The sequence below is a fragment of the Cryptosporidium andersoni genome (assembly GCF_001865355.1).
Source record: "Cryptosporidium andersoni isolate 30847 chromosome Unknown contig_39, whole genome shotgun sequence".
Taxonomy (NCBI): Eukaryota; Apicomplexa; class Conoidasida; order Eucoccidiorida; family Cryptosporidiidae; genus Cryptosporidium; species Cryptosporidium andersoni.
Window position 1 is genome coordinate 33999 of NW_027122789.1, and position 23651 is coordinate 57649.

At 28.0% G+C, this 23651-nt stretch overlaps 4 protein-coding genes across 4 annotated transcripts in view; 1 reads left to right on the top strand and 3 right to left on the bottom strand.

Annotated features, from left to right (window-relative positions):
* Positions 1 to 79: 79 nt before the first annotated feature.
* cand_034520 (uncharacterized protein) lies at positions 80 to 15040 on the bottom strand (the record flags this gene model as incomplete). The annotated part of the gene is made up of 1 exon (XM_067213678.1): positions 80 to 15040. One exon carries the CDS (start codon positions 15038 to 15040, stop codon positions 80 to 82), a length of 14961 nt encoding a protein of 4986 aa, XP_067070073.1.
* Positions 15041 to 15847: 807 nt separating this feature from the next.
* cand_034530 (uncharacterized protein) lies at positions 15848 to 20854 on the bottom strand (the record flags this gene model as incomplete). Its single annotated transcript, XM_067213679.1, has 1 exon — positions 15848 to 20854. The coding sequence occupies one exon, from the start codon at positions 20852 to 20854 to the stop codon at positions 15848 to 15850; it is 5007 nt and encodes a 1668-aa protein (XP_067070074.1).
* A 237-nt stretch (positions 20855 to 21091) lies between these two features.
* Positions 21092 to 21559, top strand: cand_034540 (N-terminal acetyltransferase complex ARD1 subunit; the record flags this gene model as incomplete). The annotated part of the gene is made up of 1 exon (XM_067213680.1): positions 21092 to 21559. One exon carries the CDS (start codon positions 21092 to 21094, stop codon positions 21557 to 21559), a length of 468 nt encoding a protein of 155 aa, XP_067070075.1.
* A 753-nt stretch (positions 21560 to 22312) lies between these two features.
* cand_034550 (carboxylesterase family protein) overlaps positions 22313 to 23651 on the bottom strand; it is a gene marked incomplete at both ends in the record, with an annotated part of 3302 nt that continues 1963 nt past the window's right edge. The window contains 2 exons of the mRNA XM_067213681.1: positions 22313 to 22740; positions 22823 to 23176. Coding sequence (XP_067070076.1) covers positions 22313 to 22740; positions 22823 to 23176 — 782 coding nt within the window. The remainder of the gene's footprint in view (positions 22741 to 22822; positions 23177 to 23651) is intronic.

Consider the following 23651-nt stretch of genomic DNA (forward strand, 5'->3'; position numbering starts at 1 on the left):
TTAATATTAAATATAGAAATTTAAAAAAAGAGCTAATTATCTTAATAGTTAAATGAAAAAGGTTATATTTATAATAATTTTATCTAAGAACTAGACATGAAGATGAAAAATTAAGTATATTATCTATTGCTGATGTAATACCACTTATTTGTTTATACGAACATGTTGGAATTTGAAGATTACCTATTTCATCACTATTAGTATATATCAGAATTCCATGAGAACTTGGTCTAACTGATTTCACCTGATTAGTATGAACAACCCATAGAATTTTAAAATAGTCTTTAAGGATTAATCCTGTGTTGTTGAAGTTATTATCAGTAGAATTAATCTTTGTGAGCAACTTAACCAATATAATTTTTTGAGGATAGCACAAGAGTAATAATGGTATTCTATATTTATTTGTAGGTATAATAAAGTAGTATATTACGTGTCTCATTAATTTATAGCCTAGAATATTCCTTAGTAGTGCATCTTGGGAATTATAAGGGACAATACCTGCCCACTTTCCCCATAATAACCTAGGAATTCTTCGTCTGCACGTCCTTTGTTTATAGCCTCCTAAAGGTTTATTAACTTCTGCTTGAATTCCATCAATTACATTATTCAGAGCTTGACCAATATGATCAATAGGTTTAATGACTGATGAGGTGACTCCCTTTATTAGCCCAGTGCAAAACCCAGTAAATCCTGCTCTTTGAGCTCCCTCTATTGGTTTTGTAACTATATTCCTAAGGCTTAGTAAACCTTGTGTAATATTTTGGCCTGCAAGTGAGAAGCCTTCTTTCAAACTAGCTGTAGGATATTGATTTGAGCTAGAATTTAGTCTTGATAATGATTGAGTAGAATATAACTCACGTTGTCTGGCATTAATATATTCTGAATCCATTGTTAAGTTGGAGAGTAAGTTTGTAAGACTTGAATTAACAGCTGAAATCGTCGAAAAAGCAACATTTAGTGTATTTTTCCCTAGTTGTAAAGGTACTAACGGAATATTCACAAAAGAGCTATGACCTAGTACAGTTCCTATTCTCCAGAGAATTTCAGCCATATAGTATTCATAAAATGCCTTTACAATACTTGAAGTATTTCCAATAGTGTTATTAAGATTATGGGATTCTAAATGAATTGGAGCTCCTCTTAATTCAAGTGAGTTAGATACAGTAAGAATTCTTAGTCCTATCCTAAACCATTCAGGAATATACTGAAGTTCATCGAGAGGAATAGAACACCATACATGCAAAGTTAATGAACTAAGTTTAATTTTTTCTATGTTGAACGAAGTATTTGGTTTTATCTTTGACAGAATATTATCCGAAAAAATATAGCCAAAATTTATACCAGGGATATTTTCAGCAATTCCCATTTTGCAGTCATCAATAAATTCTGAAATTATTTTGTAAACAGTGAAGTCAAAATTTAATTCTAGGTCTGAAAACTCGCCTTCTAAGCTATATACTATAGTTTCCCATCTAGAACGTGCTGTAGAACAAAACCACTTAAGAATCATGAAAGGGTTGTAATTTTGATTTTCTTCATCCCAACAAGTTCTGTTATTCAAAAGTACAAAAGGTATTAGTCCTAAATTATTACCATTATTATATCCTGTATTATTTGATTTATTAGTAGACATAGGGCTATTGAGACCAGATTTTGGGTTTCCAAAGGCATATTGATTATCAAGTTGTATATCACCAATTATAAATCGATAACTTTCAATCATTCCATTTCTAGATTTCTCTTGTTTTCTAAACTGAATTGCACTCAACTCAAGATATAAAATTTCAGATTCTCTACGTTCAGAAATCATTGAAATTCCTATTTGAGCAATATCTATTATCAGTCTTTTGTGCCATATACAAGTTAGAAGCCATATTTTATCATTTGTATATTTATTCACTCTATGCATAAGCTTTTGGAATAATTTGGGTAGTATCAATTTTTGTCCAGACAATGCTAAATTTAGATTCTTAGATTCACTTTCATATGAGGAATCTGTAATATTTACATTTGAGCTAGTTAACAGATTAATAACTAAAGATGCTTGATTTCTAGGAGGAAGTACATCAACATATACTCCGTTATCTCTAGCTACTATACAAATCACTGCAATAGGATAATGATCAGATGATATCTTCTTATTATCATTATTCAGAAAATATGCAGAGTTTAAGTATGGATACATTGAGCATAACTTAAGGATATCTTGTTCAGGTAATGATAAGATATAACGTTTATACTGGTAAGGGTTTGTTTGAGAGTAGTGAAAATTAACTTCAAATGCAATAATTCCTTTTGAAAGCAACCTCTTGTGATCTTTGACTAGTTTATGTTCACTTGAAATCTGGCTACTTGAATTATTATCAATAGATGATTCTGGTATGATATACAATTTGCAGTTTCTAGATGTATATAGAAAAGGAGAAGGCCAACCTATTGTTAAAGGTTTAGGAGATCTATCAAAGATAGAATATAGAGCTTCAAGTTTTGAGTGAGACTCATCTTTGCTATTCTTATATTCATAGTGAAATGTTTCCAATGTTATGCATGGAAGATAGCTGCAGTGATTAGTAAAAACTACACCACTCCAAGGATTATATGTGTCTGTATTCTTTATTCTGACTACAAATACCCCATTATCAGATATTATTTTAATACAGTACGTTTTAGGGTTAACTAAGTTGCTACCAGATGCAACATTTGGAAATGTCATGTAATAGATACCAGCTGATTCAGATGATATTACTATTGGTTGTGACCATCTTGCATAATATTGATTTATCTCAAATTCTTCATCTTTAGTTCCACTCACTTTGTCATTTATGTTTAAGTCATTTATTGAGTCAGAAACTAACTGTTTTTTACTATTAAATACCCCATTCTTCTCATTATTATCTTGGTTATGATCTATTCCGCTAAGAAATAATATAATTTTCTGATCTCCAGATACATTTATACCATTATTGCTAGTTTGATTATTTAAGTTCTGAATCACCTCTGAAGATCCGAATAATGACAAGGGACTTACAGATATTAAATTAGAGGAATGTACAGAAGATTCTTGATCTGCTTTGCTATATGCCACAATATGTTCAGTTGTAAAAGGCTCAATCGAAAATATATTTAATTTGTCATTTGTTTTATTTTCCATTTCATCCAAAAAATCATGAACTAAATCTGACATACTGGAAGGCCCACTTGTATTACTAGAACTATTTTGTATGTAAAATGCAAGCCAGTAAAATCCTTCATTTGTTTTGTTATCAATAATAATATTTGGTAATACAGTAACAATTTTAGTAGTACAACCAGCTATATTATTTAGTTTTAAAGTATTTGTCCTGATAGTAAAATAATATATTTGTATGAAAGATGAACGAGTAGAGAGTGATTCCTCCATACTTCTTTTAGATCTTGTTTTCGTTTTTATGTTATTTTTTGACTCATTAAGTTCTAATTTTTGATTAAATTCAGAATTAATAAATATTGGAAATGAATATGATGATTCTATTGGAGGTATTTCAATTAGTCCTAAACGTAGAGGTTCGTTTTTAACAATTTCAAAATTTGAATAGCTTAGGCTACTCTCAGTATCCTTAGACTGCACTTTCCACTTATTAGTAGTTCTATTTAAGTTTGGTTGAAAACATATTTGTAAATAGCTATGTTTTGTATTTAGTAAAGCTATTTGAGATTCCTTGTCTCTATTCTTGAGTATATCATGGTTATATAAGTGGGAGAGCTTAACATTAATAATTGGAAATGCCTTATTGTCATCAAGAGGAATAAAACTGTGATTTGTTTTATTAATGAACCACCTTTGTGAATTAAAGGCCAGTACATGCTTCTGCATATACCCAATACATTTACAGGAATATTTACGATTTTGTAACTTATCTATTTGGACGCATTCAAGATCTATAGATGAAATATCATAAGATGCAGAACTAGAAGTTAAATTTAGTTGAGTTGAATTGCTACCAAATGCATCGAAAGAGGAACTCCATATAGTAAAGCTCTTATCAACTTGAGTACTATATGAGGAATGGTTTAAACGATCATCTAATAAGCTGTTATCAAGTGCTATTCTAACTTTAATTTGGCTTTTAGAACTAGGTAACTCGTATAATGCATAAGATTGAAATGGTTGCATACTATAAAAATATTTCGATGTTTTTAAGCTACTGTTTGAGTACCAGCATTTAATTTGACATTCCAATAAAGTGGGTATAAAATTCATTAGTAGATAACTTGGATAAAGTAATAGATTACGTATTGTCACTTCACCAGGGTATATAGATTTGTATAGTTGAATATAGGATTGGAAATATAATGGTTGAGAGGTGAAATTCTTATCTGATAAGCTCGTGGAGTTACTTTGTTTGTAAGATATTCCAGAATCAAGTATCTCTCCATCAGCAAATAAGATATTATAGTCATTTATTGAGCTATTACACATATCATCTAAATTTGAAGTGTCTGAGGCAATAATTGCATTACTATTTAAATGAGATAATTTACTAGAAGTTCTTGACCATATCTTGAATGTCTTATTTTTGTTCCTTGATTTACGATTAATGAATGAATTAACAGACAATTTATGAAATATAGTCTTATTTATATTTTTTCCCGTATCTATAGGATTTGATATCCATCCTCTTGATGACAAACAAGATAAATCAAGTACTTTCCTATCAGAATCAAAAAATTGTTGTATCATATAATTCCAGAAGTTATAGTACTGAATAAAAATTGAATTTCCATTACAAATTTTAAATATACGTAACAATTTATAAGTTATAGAATGTAATTCCTTACTTATATTATCTGTTGTCCCAGAAAGTCTACTTGACATGAGCTTGGAATATATACAAGCCAAGCCTTCATTAGAGAGTAAATATTCATAAAAATTCTGTGTATTTTGTTCGTTATATATCACATTTGTTGCAAATATTTCTTCAGGATTATTGGATAAGTTGATATCAATAATACTATCAATCGGCCGATTCATTGTTTCCTCTGTTGTATTATTTGTAATTATCTCATTTTGAATAGTTTCAAGCTGTCTAATAATACAAAACATTTCAACTAGTCCTATTAATGCAGGTCTATATAGTACTTTGCATTTATTTTTCCCAGGTGAAATTAAGGCGATTTGAGGAACAGATAATACAAATTCATTTGGCAGGAAATAAGAATAATAGTAATATTTTCTTTCGGGAAAATTAATATTGTTAAGATTTAGGTTATCAAAGTCTTTAAAATTTTCACATTCAAATATAATTCTTGGATCTGAGCAAGATTTATTGTATTCATCATGTATACTGCTGATAATAGTATTAACTGTATCAGTATTACCGAGCCAAGAAGGAATTGGCTTAGATTCCTTGTTCATAAACTCATCACAGCCTGGAAAGTTATTTAAATCTAGAGCAATTTCTTCTTTGCTCTCAGTACTATGATATAATTTAGGTATGATGTCATTTAAAAAATCTTTATCATTTATTTTTCCAGTAAATTTATACTTAGAAGAAATTTCATCTTGCTTCTTTAAATGCTTAATAACATCTTCCATATTTTGAGAAAATTGATCCAAAAAAGCTGAATTTATATTATTTGAGTTATCATCAAGTGAATTAGTATTTACTTTGTTCATATTACTTATATAATCAGTGTGATAGATATTCATTCCATTATTTCCTATTAATTCTCTAGAATGATGAAGTATTTCCTCATTAAAAATTAAATTTGCATTTTCCATACTTGTTGAAATCATTGCTACATCATACATTTTAATAGGTATATTATTAGTATCTAGAAAACAAATTTCTAATGGAATACCAGTCTTATTGACAATTCTATTGCTTGATAATAGACAAAGTAGTTTAGAACTTGGATGAGGTGAAAGAATCTCTGCTAGTACATGATTTGTCTTATTATCTAATTTATTATGTTCTTCAGAGCCTCTCTCTTTATCTTCTATTTTATCTTTGAGTAGATCTTCTAATGTTTGATCTTGCTTACTGTAATTGGGTGTTATTGTTGGAAGTAGTGCACTTGATACTTGTTCAGTATTGAAGTATATACATTTGATTCCACTAGGTAAAGGTCCAAATTTAGGATTTAGTTTTTCAGATTGAATTTCTGTATAAGATGTAAGTATTTCAATAGATTTTTCAAAGGACTTGTATACACAAAGAACTCTTGCAATCAGTTCTATTTCAAGTTGAGGAAATTGTTTGCTTAATTTATATATATCTTCATTTACAGGAGCTGATAATAAACATATACAATTTTCTTTCATTTTCATAGGCCATTGAGTTGTGACAAAAGAGAATAAAGTAAAGTCAGAAATATTTGAAGTCCTTAAAGTGGATATCTTAGTATTACTAAGAAGGAAATTCAAATTAGTAGAAATAGAAGATGGAGATAACAATACCAAAGAATTTAGATACGTTATATTTCGATCCTTTTCCCCATTAAATGATATAGTAAAGGCATAAAATGGTAAACCTGTTAAATTAAGGTACATAAGCTGAGGTAATTCGTATTGTTCCTTATTTTCTTTCAGGTTAGAATCCAAATTAGTCAATTTTAGCCTTTCTATTGGAATAATTCTATTCAAGTTTTTATTCTTCAATGATTTAGTGAGTTTTTCAAGAGGTATTACAAATATTGAACTGCTATTTTGATTCTGAAATTCATTAGATTTAGTTTCATTATCAACAATTGATAATCTATCGAATTGTCTGGAATAACATTCAGAGTTATTTGCCATTTGGGTTTCACTAGTAGTTTTGAAAAATGAAAAGCAGTATGGAATGAACCAATTTAAAGTATAACAAAGTGTAGGTTTTATATTTAACCAAAGAGCTCGAGAAGATGCAATATGAAGATATTTTCTTAAAGACCTTCGTAAAGGTCTTGCGTAAGGATCATATAGAATTGGGTTTTCTTGGAAATAGTGAATTGACAGTTTACACTTTTCAATCACAGGTTCCCAATCTCCTGTTTTAAAATTTAGTACATCAACTAGAAGATCCAAGTCATTAATTGTATGATTAGTTTTAATTGGTGTAGTTTCTAGTTTCCACAGACTAGTTCTCACTTTTATATCTAATATTGGTACTAATGTAGGTTTTTGATCATCTAATAGTAAAAATCTCAAGGATTCCATTGAAAACTTTAGTTCAAATATTCGACGAATTGGAGGAGGTCCAAGTGAAAGGTTCACAGCAGGAAGTTGTGTTAATTTATTTTTTGGTAATATGTTTATATTAGAATTTAAGTCATCGTCCTCTTCCTCTTCTTCATTACTATTATTCAGCCAGTTATCAACACTATGCAATTCATCTTGAAAATCTACTGTAGATGTATATAGAGGAGATATTGAGGGACCATCATCAAAAAGATTCTTCACTAATGATGTAATTCCAACTAGATGTGATGGTGGTATATTAATTATAATTGGACAAAAATTAAAAGAATACTGTATCTCACTCAAAGATACTGGAATTGAAAAAAGATCTGGTAAATTCCTTATATTACTTGTATATCTTCCTTTACTAGTAATACTGAAAGTTTCTGCTAATATGATGGACTTCTTTGATTCAAGAGAATATTTCGGAGTTTGAAAATTTATAGGAGTAAATGGAATATTCTGGTTATATTTTCCATAGATTCGATAAAGTGGTTCTAGTAAAAGAGGAATAGGGTGATTGCAAAGACACCTCTCATGTAGCATAGTACTAAAATTATTAATATTAGGATCACAATTCTTGCACTGATCCTCTATATCACTATTTTCAGTTAATATGTCTGTATATCTTACAGTACTATTTAAAAGGTCCAAATATTTTATTAAGGTTTCATCAGATGTTACGACAATTTTGCACTTTAAGTCAGTTTCCCAAATAAGGATTGGGCATGCATTATTAGGAGAGTTTGTATATACATTATTACCATTACAAACGGAGTTACTATCTAAATTATCTTTCATAGACAATTCAGCCAAATTGTCAGAAATTTCTAGTTTGTCTTGAGGATGACTTGTAAATCCAAATCTACCTTTGTTTATTTCTATGCTAAGGGAAAAAGATGACGATGTATCTGATATTCCTTGTAAGTCATTTGAACTTATATTTTTGTGTGGAATCTCAAGTTCATCTTTTAACTCACACATTTCATTCTCTCTAATATTTTCATGTGAATTCTTATGTTCATTATTTGAGTAGTTTGAAGATATCATTCTAGCCATAGTTGAAGATCTCCAGCTATGACTCAAATAATAGTAAAAGTCTATAATAGCGTTAAAACCAAGGTAGACCTCTGGATTAAAAGACTTTAAAACTAAAGTATGCCCCTTTAACGTAGAACTTTCCCAAATAAATTGAAGAGAACATTTTGAAGAGTTCAAGATATTTTTATTTTCATTATCTAATATAGCAGCACTTGGTATTGCATCACCTAAAGAGTAGCTATGTATAATTCTCCTATACCTTAAATTAGTTGTTAATCTAATATCGTCAAAAAAGTACTTCTGAGACACTATATTTACTTTCCAATAATTTTGAGAAGTTTTACATGATCCGATTACCCAGCCTGTAATACAACACTTATGTAATTGTATCAGTACTAAAGGTAATGCAACATTTCTATATGGTTCTTTAGAGTGATCAGTATGAGAAAATGATGTTTCCAAAGATAACAATGGTAGTGAAATATTTATGGATACTGTTGAATTTGCTATAAAACTGCTTGCATTCCGGGAATCCATAGAACTATGTTCATTAAAACTATCATTATTTTGTTCTTCTAGACTTGAGCTTACAATTAATTGGTGTTTTATATCATCCTTAGTTGTGTCCTTATATAGTTTATATCCAAAATTCTGACTTATCATATCAATTAGAAATGTAAGCTGTTGCCTAGATAAATTAATGCATATTGGAGATAAATTAACATTTAAATACGCTGTTTCATGATAAGGTTTGATATAATATTCTGGACTAGATATCTCAAATATATATAAATTAGGAAAACTCTTTATGGTACCATATGATATCTCAGTATTAATATTAGATAGAATATTCCCATCAACATACCTAGATCCATTTGGATGGCTGACTATTCCTAATTGACCATTCACTATTTTAACTACAAAATTCCAAATAAACTCCGGAATATTAGATTTATTTAATAAATTCTCTTTTCTTAAGAATTTGCTTACTATATTGTCTGGAGATAACTGATTGTAGATCTGAATCTGTTTTGTGGTTACTTTACAGAAAGAGTTTAAAGACGACTTAAAATCAGCATTTCTGAGAAAATACTTGGCTCTGGGATAATCGAGGGTTGATTTTTCAAGTAATGTAAGAGTGTCGAGATCTTTAATTCTACTTAAAAATAATGGGGAAATTCTAATTTTTTGGGAATGATCAATAGTATGAGTATCTTCTGCAGAGTTCTTTTTTATTAACTCACTAGGATGGTAACTGAATTCATATTTATCTAAATTATCAATTGATTCATCTTTGTCAAATATTAAATTAGACTTATCATATCTATTAATAGTAAATTCAAATTTCTTCGTAGATAAGTAATCATCGAATTTGTTTATATATTGAGAATCACTTTGTTTACTCAAGTTTTTATTTGCTTTATAGTACATATCTTCCAATAATTGTTGAAGTGTCTTTTTATATCTATTAACTGTTTCATCAAATATATCTAGTGGATTATGAATTGTCTGATTAAGTATATCCATAGATTTCAAATTTAGAGATATGTCTTGATTATTTATTTCTTTTAGTACAGATTTATCTTCTGGTAACATTAAGATAGAATTATTTATATTAAAGAAGTATAGGAAAACTCTACTTTTCGTTATTTCCCGTGCTGCCTTATAAGATTTGGTTATTAAAGAGTCGAGGATTCCATCATTTATATATTCTATAAATTCCATTATATCCCGATAACATACGATATAACAAAAAGATTCTAGATATCCCTTTAAAGCAATATTAATTAAATCTTCATTAAAATTATCCAAAGGTTTGGAATATATTCTAGCAGATAAAGAAGCTAAACACTTTCTATTATTTTCCGAGGGTTCATAGAATCTTGATAATATACAACGCTTGTTTATTGTTAAGGAGCAATTCTGAACTTCTATATAAAACTTTTTATCTCCTGTATCATATCCATCAAAAGCTATACCTATATCATGTATTCCAATTATAATGAAGGACTCATTTTCTCGTACAAAAGTTAGGGATCCTCCTCTTAAAATACAGGTCAGACCCCAAGTTGGGTTCCTGTATTCTTTATTATCCTCATTTAATTCAAAAGAAAACTTTGGTAATTCGCTAAAATCTTCCAAATCACCTAATCCAGACAACTTCCAATTGTGGTAATACTCATATAATTTATTTTTATTTAAAGGATATTCTTCATTCGTACTTTGTGTATATTGTTCAGTTATAAAACTTCTATTTAAAGAGCTATTGTTTGTATTACATTCTTCATAATCTGATATATAGTCTCTTGTATTTCCAAAGTCAAAATTATTATCAGTATCTTCTATAAGATGTTTGGATATATTTGATAATAAATTTTGGATTTTTTTTGTATTTATTGCAATGACCATTGGAGGCATTACTACTATACCAAATAACCATATAGATGATGGATTATCAAATTCACTTACAATATCTGACATAAATTTCTTGGATTCATCATTATCTAGAACATGATATGTCATCATACTATTTTTCAAAAATATCATAGACTTAATTTTATTATAATCTGAAATATCACTAACAAAGTATGTCTTGGCATAAGTAGATAATAAACAGGGTTGCCAATAAGATTCCAGTTTGTAACAAAAGAATCTATTTGATACAAGTATCTTCTTAATAATACCAGAATTGTATTGAATAGTACTAGCTATAACTTCCTTGAATTCATGAAGACATGATAATATGCTTATAATTGTAGGTTTATCCCAGTAAACTTCAATTGGAGAAGCTACAATTGATATCTGAAATGGGAGTATCAGTTTAGAGTGGGAATTTCCATCATCATTATCTACTTCATCAATCCTTGAGTAATTTACAAATGATATCTCGATAGTATTCTCATATTCTTCAATGGCATCTACAAACATCAAATCATCATTTTTACCAAGGTTTTCAGATTGAATAGATATTCTTTTTTCAATGTTACACCACATATCACTAATGTTCTGAGTAATAGGGTCATATTCTGTTAGTGTAAACAGTAGAGGTATTTTAGTTATTGGTGAAAATAATAAAACTCTATGAAGATCCATTTTACCTCTTAAAATACCAGAAATAGAGTCATACTCAATTTTCGATAAAATGCCTCTTATTGAACCTTGAAGAATTTGTTCCTGTGTAGATTGAATGCATGATTTAATTGCAAATCCTACAGTTTCTGTATGTATTGAACATTTTAAATCCCAATTTAAGCTCAATATTCCATTATATTCAGTATTTTGATTAATAGAATACTCAAATTGTTTATTAATAGTTTCATACACTTCACTACTCCCTATTCCAGTTATCTTTGCATCTCTTGTTAATGATCTAACAAGTGGTTTGCTAAGATGTTGTTCAAATGAGTTTCTTGAAGAAAAATCCCTAAGTTTTAAAATGTTTGATGGCACAAAATAATAACCTTGAACTGTTGGGAGAACCAAAGCTGAGTAAAAGCAAAAGGGAATATGAAGCAGATATCTTATTGACTCCGGATCTAAATTAAAAATAAATTGCTGCAATGTAATATCAACTTTTAAGGAAATAGACCCTTTATAGTTTGAACTATTTGAAGAGTTATAATCAACAAGAATATCGAAAGAAACAGGTACAGGATGAAGTATCACAAATTCTTCATGTTGCCACTTAAGAGAGAAATTAGAAAGTTTTTTTGTATACTCTTGAAAATGGTGAATTTCTCTTGAAGTATCTTTATAAAATTCATTAATATTCGTTTCCAATTCAGGTCTTATAATAGATTCATATTTGATATATCTAAGTTGAGTATTATCTAAGTCTATCTTTATATTTAATTTATTTCTATTGCAAACTCCATCTGTGCAAATTGTACAGTTACCTAATATAAGCTTTAGAGACATAATTTCATCTTTAGATTCACTCATGTTAAATTCTGAAATGTGATCTTCTATACCTCTTGAATTTATAACAAATACTGGTGATAAAACTTGAATTTTAAACTCTATAAAGTCAGGAAGAGAATATGTAGAAGCAAATTCCTTAACATTTTCACTCCGTTCCCAGAAATCTTGAACTAATTCAGTTGAATCATATATTTCAGTATTTTTAAAGCTCGAAATATTGAAAGCCTGATTTGCATTCAAATCTCCATAATTAGATATTTTTTGTGATGTAGATTCCAAGACTTCAACCTCTAAAATATCCAAAGAGTTTTTATTAGCTTTTAAATGAGTTTCAATTTTCGGAATAACAAGTATAGATTCATATAAGTTCATTAGAGAATATATTTCATTGAGAAATATTGGTGTCAATAAAACATCTAGAGGTGCAATTTTAAGGAGGAGTCTTAATGTATTACCCCGTTTGTCAACTTTATGACAAAGATGTAAATGCAAAGATGAATCTTCAAGTAAGTGCAGATTTTTTAATTTTTCTCTAAAAGAATTATCTTTGAGAGAACTTCTTACAGATGAACGAAATAAAGAACCGATATGATAGACTGAAGTAGACTTTGTTAAGATATCTCCTTCAGTTTCTTCATTATTTACATCTTTTGTATTCAATATCTCACTGTATATTTCAGAATTGAAAAATAGTATTAGTTGTTCATAATGATAAAGAGATAAATTCTTTATTCCAGTGGAAAATTCCCATTCATGAGTATCTTTATCATTTCTATCAACAACTGATTGAATCCTTAGTTGTACCAAAAATTCAAAAAGTTCCAAAGATATATACCTGCTTGTTATTGAAGAATTAGGAATCGAATCAGTAATTTGTTTCCTCAATTCAGCATTAGCCAAGGTCCCAGAATTTTCTCTTGTAAATATCTCCTTATCTATAACATTTTGATTAGTTGGATTAGTAGTATCGTCTAAAATAGTTATACCAAAGTATGTTAATCCAAAAGATAACAAAAATTTCGTGGGAGTTTCAATTTTTTCAAAATATTTCTCATTAGTTACGGCAGTCATTATGACATTCATCTCATCTTCTGTAATTAATCCACCACTAAACTCAGTATCAGCATCATGTATATATGAAATATTATGAAGATCTTCTTTCTCTTTAGAATTTCTATTTCCTAATAATTTGGAAATGGCCCACTGTGTCCATGACATATTATTTGAACTGCTTTCTATATTACAAGGTTTATATATAAGTTCTGAATTTATACTAGATTTGGTTATATTATCCTCAGTAGATTCACGAATATTTTTTGAGTCATTTGAAGCTAAACGTGGTTCTGCTAATATCTGCCGATTTTTTTTCCTTGATGTAGCTTCTATAGAAATCCTATTAACAGCTTCTCTAGCTTTGCAACGCCACTTTGCTAAATGCCTAACACTTATTATATCCTCTAGTAGTTGAAGCCTAGTAATATCTTCCTCAGAAAAGGCTTGAACTGGTACTCCAAAAAAGCTAGAACTATTTCTCAAAAGAACTTCATTATTAGTATTAACATCTTTAGTAATACTTTGTGTACTCATAGAATATTGATCAGTATTGTTAATTGACTCAGTGATATCTTTAGAATTATAAATAGCTGAAATTTTAAGTTTTCTTGAATATAATCCAATATATTCATCTTGAGTTACAGTGCTTAAAGCAATAGGATCTGTACGAACTAAATGTGAATTTCGTAATAATAATTCACGATATTTAGCTTGCTTTTCAGTTAAACGCTTTATACTAATTATTATTGGTCTTAAATGACTCCTCCGTAGCATTACTGTGTGAGTAGTAGCACTTTTAACTTCAAGATATGCACTTAATTCATTATTAGCAGGAGAATGAGATATATTAAAATGTAATATTAAAGGTCTTAAAATATATTCTAATCTCCATGTTCCCATACATACATTTGTTTTTTTACAGTTTAGTGCGAGATATTTCGATGAAACCATTAAATTACTTTCCTTAGCTTCATTCATATCTCCTAAAGTGTTATCACCATTTAATATATTTTGTATATCGAATAACATGTATGGTAATTCATTCGAAGGAGATGTCTCAAATTTCATATAATTTAATGGAAAAAACTGGCCTATATATAAGCTGGTATCCTTTATTTGGATAGTCTTAAATAAAGCTGATGGATCAATAGATTCACTGGAATTTAAGGAATCTATAGTTCTATTTCCAAAAGAATCGGTTGAAAAAAGTGAACCTGATTTAATCATTATTCCTATTATTATCTCATTTGAATTTGTATCTACAATATTATGTATATCTGTCTGGTTAACATTAGATTGAAAACCAATCATACAAATATGAATGTCCTCTATATCTATTTGTATATTTGCCACAATCTTCTTTAATATTCTCCAAATTAAGTTTGTATTTGAATCCTCTGTTCCATTAAAATTAGATTCATTATTATTTAGCTCTTTATTTTCTTTGTTTAATAACTTTTCATAAAGTAACTTCTCTTTGTGCTCAATAAGTTTAGATTTTGCCTGACGAAGTTCATTTTTTAAAGATTCTTCATCAATATTTCCATAGTCCTTTGGTTTTATAATTATATGAATTCTTTCTAACTTTATTACAAGAGGTTTATATCCTAAAGAAGTCCATGGTATTGTTATTGATACATGACCGATTGACCCCGAAATCAGTGAAACTGGTAGATGTAAAATATCTCCTAAATTTTCCTTAAGTCTCAGATTTTCTAAAACCAAATTTCCTGATAATACTCCAAGCCTTAAATTTTCTCGACTTAAATTGTATACATATGGCTCCAAATATCTCCCCAGTATTCTCTGAAGAATTGTTTCAAGCATTTGCTTGTAATATACACTATTTCAAGCATACAGTAAAACCATAAGAAGTAAAATGATATTTCTACAGCTATAGACACTAGCCTAACAGAATTAGCAGAGATGGCGGACAATCATTCCAAAAGGATTTTCTAAGTACGTATATTTCTTAAATGAAATACAAGTAGATAAATTTCGACATCTACTTCTATATTAGCATAAAATATTTTAGTATGAATCGTGTTATAATGAATAGATATTATTACTAAAAGTGTTGATTATAAAGATACAGAAATTTCAAAAACATCTCACAAACTGAACACACAGTAGCACAATTATATAGAAAGTTTATTTAAAATTTTTGAAATATATAAATCAAGATAGGAAGGTATCTTTAGAAATATTCCCCACTTAAATCTTAATATTAAGGTTATATAATTGGGTACATATATTCTAGGTATCTAATTATTAAGATCAATATAGGGTTGTAAATATAAAATTGAGCATGTTTAACTGAATACTAGAGATAAAAATGAACTTTTTTGGAATAAAGGAATATGGAGATTACTTAAGATATATCTAATTGATAATATTGAGATTATAGGCAAGTTGTCTATATATCTTTAGGAAGGAATATTTAAATGCTCTAAAATATTTCTAAAGTAAAATTACACAATCTATTACTTTTCTAATTATTAGATAAAAGTCATCTATAAGACCTGTAACTAACCAAATGAAAAAAAGTTGTCATTATATTTATATATTGATATGTGAAATATAGTAAAATAATAAATGAGATATTTTATAATATTTTATCATATAATTCCTACTTTAAGGTATATAAACAAAAGTTGTATTGCTGGAAAAGGAATTCCTTTTTTCCAGATCTTGGACTTCAATAAATTCTCTAGAAATAAGTTTCTCAAGAGCCTGATCTATACTTTGATTTGTAGGTATAAAATGTTTCAAATGCCAATTTTCTTCAATATAACGAGTGATTTGAGAATATGTTTGTAACTTTTCCTTTTTAATTAATCGAACTATAAGACCTTCAATAATACATATATAATCAAATAGATTTGTTTCTGCATAATTAAGACTATTAGACTTATTTGTATTTTGAAAATCTATACATCTACGCTTTATGAAGCCATATAAAGATTCAGTTTCACCTTGAGTAGCTGAGGAATTATATCGAATAGACTCTTTACATGAAACTCCCACTTCATCCCTAGCCCAATATGATGAATCGGTTTCAAATATTGAGGAGTTTTCTTCAGAAATATGTCCATCTGCAAAGTCAGATGCACAAATATTGTAAGAACTGTCAGCATCCTCTAAATTTAATTTCATATACAATAAATATCCGTTATCTGATTCAGTAAGACTAGAAGAAATTTTGAAATACTCTTCATAAGAGTCATCATCAATATGAATTGATATTTCCCAAGGTGAAGCTAATTTTACAATTGAATGATTTACATTAGGAATATTAAAAATAGATAAGTAATTATTTTTATTATGCCCATAATTATTAAAGCTTAATCTTCTAGTAATTTTAGTAGAAAAATCGCCGTTTAATTTGAAACCTAAATTAAATATAGAATTTCTGCCATTATTACTTAGATAGTCCCTTGGTAATAATCTTAAGAAAATAACATCTTTTAATTTGAGATTTGGGTAAGCCTTTAATCTAAGTATAGTATTTAGATGAAGCCATGTATTCCACTTTTGTATATCTCCACAATTAGTTTTACCATTAGTTACTTCTAATAAATCCTGATCAGGAAGGAATAAGCTCAAAATAATCCTTATTCCTTCAATTAACGTTAGTCCTGTAACTTCAAGAATGTAACTTAATGAAAATCCTTGAGAAGTTTTATTATTAAATACATTCAAAACAAGAACGATTAATAAAGGGGCTATAAATATAAAAGATAAAGATGTATTATTATGTTGTTCTCTATATCCAGAAACTTGTATAATTGCAAAACCACAATCCCATAACCAATATATTTTCCTATATGGATATTTTGATTTATATTGCTGCTCAAAATTTATTATATGAGGTTCTACAGCTCTTGGAAATTTGAGTTTTGAGTATAATTTTATTAAATCGCCAAAATAGTTCAAGGATGAATTCTTATGCCAATTAAAATATGTAGTTAATAGTACAGAGACCATTTGATCATTTACTGCTGATGAAAGTATCATATTGAGTGAATCATCCAAAATACCCTGAATACTTTTTACAGAAACATTAAATGGTAAACCTAAGTAGGAATCATTATAGCAATGATCTATACCAAAATTGTAGCTTTCATGAAATATTGGATTATCATTCATATAAGATAAGATGAAATCTTCAATACAAATTAAACACAATATGTTAGTAAATCTATTTTCATTAATCATTGAACTACTCTTAATATATAATAAAACCATTAAACGTTTCAAAAAACGATCTTTAAATTGAGATATTACAGTTTCCTTATTTGGAAGTAATTTCAAAAGTTCTATACTTGAGATTGTCTGATCCAGAAAAATCTCAAACTTTGATTGATCTCTTAACTTTGTAGTTATTGACTTTATTTCACCAATTAAATGTTCTTTACCAGTTAAATTTATAGACAAACGTGATGAAATTGAAATAAACCATTGGTCAACAAAAGTATTCAAAGATTCCTTTGTTTCGAAAAGTGACCCATTCCTTTCAAATGATCCTATATTCCAATTTTTTTTCAATATATTTTCAAAACTACTTTCCTGTGCAGGGAAGTTCAATTGATCATCTTTAGAAGATAATTTTAAATTAGTTTTCTTTGAGAATTCTTTAGATATACAAGACAAGACTTCTGAATTATCTAAATTACATGTAATAGATCCTTCATTATCAGTAAGTAAGACTTTATCCAAGTTAAAGTAGTTATTAGATAATTCAATTGGAGTATTAACAAAATTATTAGAACTATCAATATGTTTTCTGACCTTTTTCGGAGATTTATACATCTTAATAGAAGATTTGCCATTTGAATCACATTGTTTATGTTCCTCAGTTCCTGAAAAATCCTCTTCTAACACCATATCACATACAAGTCTGTATAATTGCAAAATTCTAGTATCTATAAATGAGTTTATCCAAAAAGATATCAGTATTAAAATATACTTTTGACTTTTAGATGTTAAATCTTGTATATATAAAACAAGACCATCATATATTCCTCTATTTATAACTCTATTTATAATTAAATCATTTTTAAATGAAGCCTTAGCAACTAGTTTATATTGTTTCAGTATGGCAAGGACAATTTGTATACCACAAAATCGATCTCCAATTTGAAAAAGTGTACAAACAGAATCACCTTTAAAAGAATCTCTGCAAGTTCTCATTGCCATTAGCACATCATCTAATATAGTTTCATATATTACAGAAAATAGAGAAATTACACAAGAAATTCTGTTAATACCTTTACCACTTAATTTCGAAAAATTTACAAAGCCATCGTTCAAAGGAAATTCGAGTCTTTCATATTTATTACCAAATTCTTTTTCATTAAGTAACTTTTTTATTATATTATAAGAAGAGTTTCTAAGAGGATCTCTAAGTACCAAGTCATAAATAGATCTTAAGTAACATAAACTCCTTTTATGAAGATAAGCTTTTAAAGTACCTGGATCTATTACTGACTTAGGTATCATAGATATTTGTGAAATCTGAGTATCAATAGATCTTGGATAATCCAAAATTTTCTTACCTAAAAAGTGAAAACACACATTTTCTACAATCTTCATTAAAGATAAAAATGTCTTGATTGGGAAATATCTATGAAGTCTTCTAGCTTCTTCAATTAAAACCCAGTGAATCAATATACAACACTTATGTAGGTCCAATATTTTAAATATCTTATCCAATTTCTCACAATAGTATGAGCGTGTATTATTTAAAAATGGCTCTTCTATAGTATTTACATATATACTGGTATCATTACTACCTGATGAAAACCATACTAAACCTGAAGGATGATCTAAAGATTTGTCAGTTGATATATCAATAGGGACAGAAATTCTGTTATCTCTTGTATAATTGAACTTCATTGTGTTGAAATCTTCAATATTAGAATTCTTATTATCATTATTAACCATATCTGAGTTCAAAAATATCGTCTTTATTCTTTTTAGTTCTGCTTGACTACTTGCATTATTACTTAATGCAACAATTATATTATTAATAACTTCATATAAAACCAAATCAAAAGGACGTGGAGAAATATAATTGAGACAATCTTTAGCTACTTCATTAATATTATCTGGATAACGAGGTAAATGTTGATTTTTACATATTGAAAATCTCATGAATGAATGCACATCATCTAAATTATTACAGCAGTTTAAATAATTTAAGTTTTCTTTATTTGGCATAAGTAGTAATTTAAGCACATTATTCAAAAAATAATCTCTTTCTATTGTAACAATATTCAGAAATGCTGATGTGAAGGATGGAGCCAAAGGTAAAAATACACAACGGTAAAAGTATAGCAAAGATGTAATTCCCAAAGTAGGAAAATGAGAATATATATGAGTATAATTCCTATCCAAAGATGAGAATATTCTCAAAATAAAATGTACTAGTACATTATATTTGGAAAATTCTTCCTCTAAAGCTCGCAACACAAGTAAACTAGGAAGTGTTCCCTGTACTAAACTTGAATATAATGGATGAATATAATTCGATAGGTCAGATTGTTGGTCCTGTTGCATCATTCCACTTTTCAATGTATTATTCCACAAAAGAAAAATATTTGCATGGATAAGAATTCTTGGAGCCACTATCTCAGTACAGTAACCCTTAAATATGCCTCTGCAATACATATAGATGTGAATCGCATTACTTTGTGGTTCAGAACGTGATAGAATCTTCGTATATGCATCTATAAGAATTTTATTAGTCATAAAAGGTGGTAGTTGAAATTTTTTACCCTTCTTATTCTTATCATGACATCCAAATAATGCAGTCCATACATTTTCACTAGATATACCTCCAAGATTATAGATAAAAATCATCTGTTCCAATGATATTACAGTTTTATATTGTCTCACATTAACATGATTCTGTATAAAATTTAAATTCCCATCTGAATTTGTAAAGATATTATTAAATGGTATATCATTTTTTTTTTCTAAACTATTTATAATACCTTTATTATTAGTATTTTGAACTCTTATTAAACATTTTTTCTGAAAATCTTCTACTTTATGTAATTGAGTTGAATATAATGATTGTTCATTGATAGTATCAGGTTCTTTGTGAATATTACAATTACTATGCTTATCATCCAAGTTGCAACTTTCAGAATCCTTGATAAAGCACTTTTCATCTTGAATATTTGTACCTTTGTCATTATCTATAATATTTAATGACTTATTTGAACTTTTATTATTTAAAGTGTTGTTATTTCGACCTCCACATTTCAAATCTTCATTTTCTAATTTCAAACCTTCACTTCCTAATTTCAAACTGCATTGACTATATTTATTTGAGTTAGAACTAGTATCTGAATCTCTAATTAGACTATTTGTAGCTAAAAGTGAATTATTTTGAATTAAAGTGATATTTTCACTATGCTCAAGTAAAATTGCCAAAGAATTTGGAGGAAGAGGTGTAAATCCAGATGGAATTGACTTAAGAAAATAAATCATAGGTCTTATACAATTATAATCCACAAATTGCAGAGCACTATTTAAACTATTGTTATTTTCTGTTAAAATAGCATCTCCTAATACTTGTTGGTACTTCTCATGTCCTTTGCTACATCCAGCTGGATATTCTTGAATATCCATTATTAACCATTTATTCCAAAGTATCTAACCTTCAAAAAATCCTGTAATATACCTAAAAGTAAATAGTTATTTAAAATAAAATCTACAAAAATAAATATACTTTTATTATTTTAGGTAAATTAGCGCCATAATTTGGCGGTTATATATTTAATTAATAATATTAAGACACTTGAAGTAAAAATAAAAGTGAAAAAAATTGGCTATTTATGTAATAAGGAAATTAGTATAAAATCTATTATGGCATGTTTACGTAGAGCTACAATAGATGATGTTTTTTCTATGCAACAATGCAATCTGTATTGCCTTCCTGAGAACTATCAAATAAAGTATTACTACTTTCATAGTGTGACATGGCCACAACTATTACAAGTTGCTACTGATAGTGCAGAAACTAACAAAATAACTGGATATGTCTTAGCTAAAATAGAAGATGAATCTGGTATAAACCATGGCCATATTACATCTATAGCAGTACTAAGATCTTATAGATGCCTTGGAATTGCTAGGAAGTTATTAGAGCAAACACATTATGAAATGAAGAATACATTTAATACTCCTTACTGCAGTTTGCATGTTAGAGTCTCAAATTTAGCTGCAAAACATCTTTATCAGAATGTTTTGAACTATACATCACAGTGTATAGAATCTAAATATTATGCAGACAATGAAGATGCTTATTTTATGAAGTTATATTTCAAGAAATAGCTCCTAATAGCTTTAAAGTAATGATTTTTATCATAAATATTATTATTAGCCTATTAAATGCTATTTTACTCAACACAATCACATTTGAACTATATATTTATTGTATTATTACTCCAACTATATAGCAAATAATAAACCAAGTTTATAAAGCAGAATATTTCAAATTTAACAATAGACTTGAACATTTATAATATAATGACATAATGTTCTTACTGAATGTATAATTATTCTTATATAAGATGAAATAATAAGATATTTGTTAAAGCAAACACTTGTATATTGGCTTTTTGACAATTGTAAATATTTCACTCTGCCACAATAATACTTAGATATTAATTTATGAGGTTAAATAATAAGTTTCCTTAACCCTCTAGATTTTGTTTATATTTCTGACTTTTATGAATTTCTTAAACTCGTCAATATTTTAAGGAATCCTTATTTCAAAATAATTTGTGATAGTATCTCCAAATCCACTCTTACAAGGATATTTCCATTTGCTGGGATCTCAGAACTTACACTATAATACAAAAGTTAAATACACTTATTTTGCAATATTAACTGTTATTTTTTAAATATTCAATTAGCTAATATTATTGTCAATATTAATGAGTGTAACTCTCTTAAATTTGTCTTATTTTCCTACACATTTAACAACTTTTTTTTTTTGTTTGAGAAGATCTAATTGAATATTGACATTACTTATTCTAACTATTTATCCAATATTTAATAACTATCGGGAAATCCTGCAAATTATTAGCTTTTACGAAATTTACTTTCTCTATGTGTAGATTCTGTATCAACATTTTGAGAACTGTTTGTATCGTATTTCCCACTTTTAGATCTACTAGAAGATGAGATAAATAACCCAGAAGGTTCATCATTGTATTCATTACTGTTTGATATTCCCAGAATAGGTAACTTGATAAAAGATTTAGGATTTGTAATATTTTGTTCTGGATTACTTTGAAGTTGTTGACGCCTAGATGGATTAAGAATATTGAAGTTAAATGAATTACTACTCTCTGTTAATGTAGTTTCTGCATTTGGAAGAGTTCGTGAATCTATTAATTGACTAAATGACATTGATAGTTCTGGATCTCTCCATTCCCATAAATCACATTCTTCAGTTTTGAAATCATTAATTAGTTTTGCTGTATCCCTATTAAATTCAAGAATTTTTTCTGATGAAAATAAAATAGTTAAATATTTTTTTATAATCTTGTCTTTTTAACAAAATTACTGGATACTTATTTTTAAACTAACCAGAAATTGAAAAAGAATCCCATTCAATTATAGAAGTAGGAGCATCTGTTGGAGTTGAAAACGTTTTCCTAAATATTTGTTTATTTTGTAAAAGGCTTTTAGTGCCCAAAGCACGTGCTAGGAGATGAGGAAAGAAATTAGATGACATTGTATTTTCCTCTTGAAGTTGTTTATCACTAAAATCAAGAGCTTGAATAGGAGCTGTATGAAATAACCATATTAAATCTTCTAAGTGGCATACAACTTTGGGATCACTACAGTCATTTACAAATGCTTTACATGCTACATCATCACTTTGACAAGTTAAACCTTTGGATGCACTTTTAATAGATAATTTAGGAAATTGTAATGCATCTATAAAAAAAAAAACAATTTTTTAAGTAATATTACATACATAAAAAGAAATAAATATAATGAATAAATTGAAATTAAATGATTCTTATAGGAATGCTTGAGAACTGTTATTCTTTGACGGGAAAAATTTTAACATTCATAATTTGATAAATTTTAGGATCTGAAATTATTAAGCCAATCTTATAAAATCAAATCACAAAGTCTGTAACTTCTTAAGCTTCAATTAACTATTTTTATTATTAATAATAATTATATGTAATTACTTAAACAGTAGAGGGAATTTTTTCTTGAAATATGAGGTAGTTGTTGCAAGTATTTGATACCCAGACGACCTTGTAGTTATTTTAACAAAAACATTGATAATATTTAGTAGCTTCTTAAAATTAAATTCTATTTTTTTTATGCCAATTTCAAGTTTACCATATAGAATATTCAAAAGTAACTAAAAATCCGATTTTTTTTTTTTCTTTTTTTT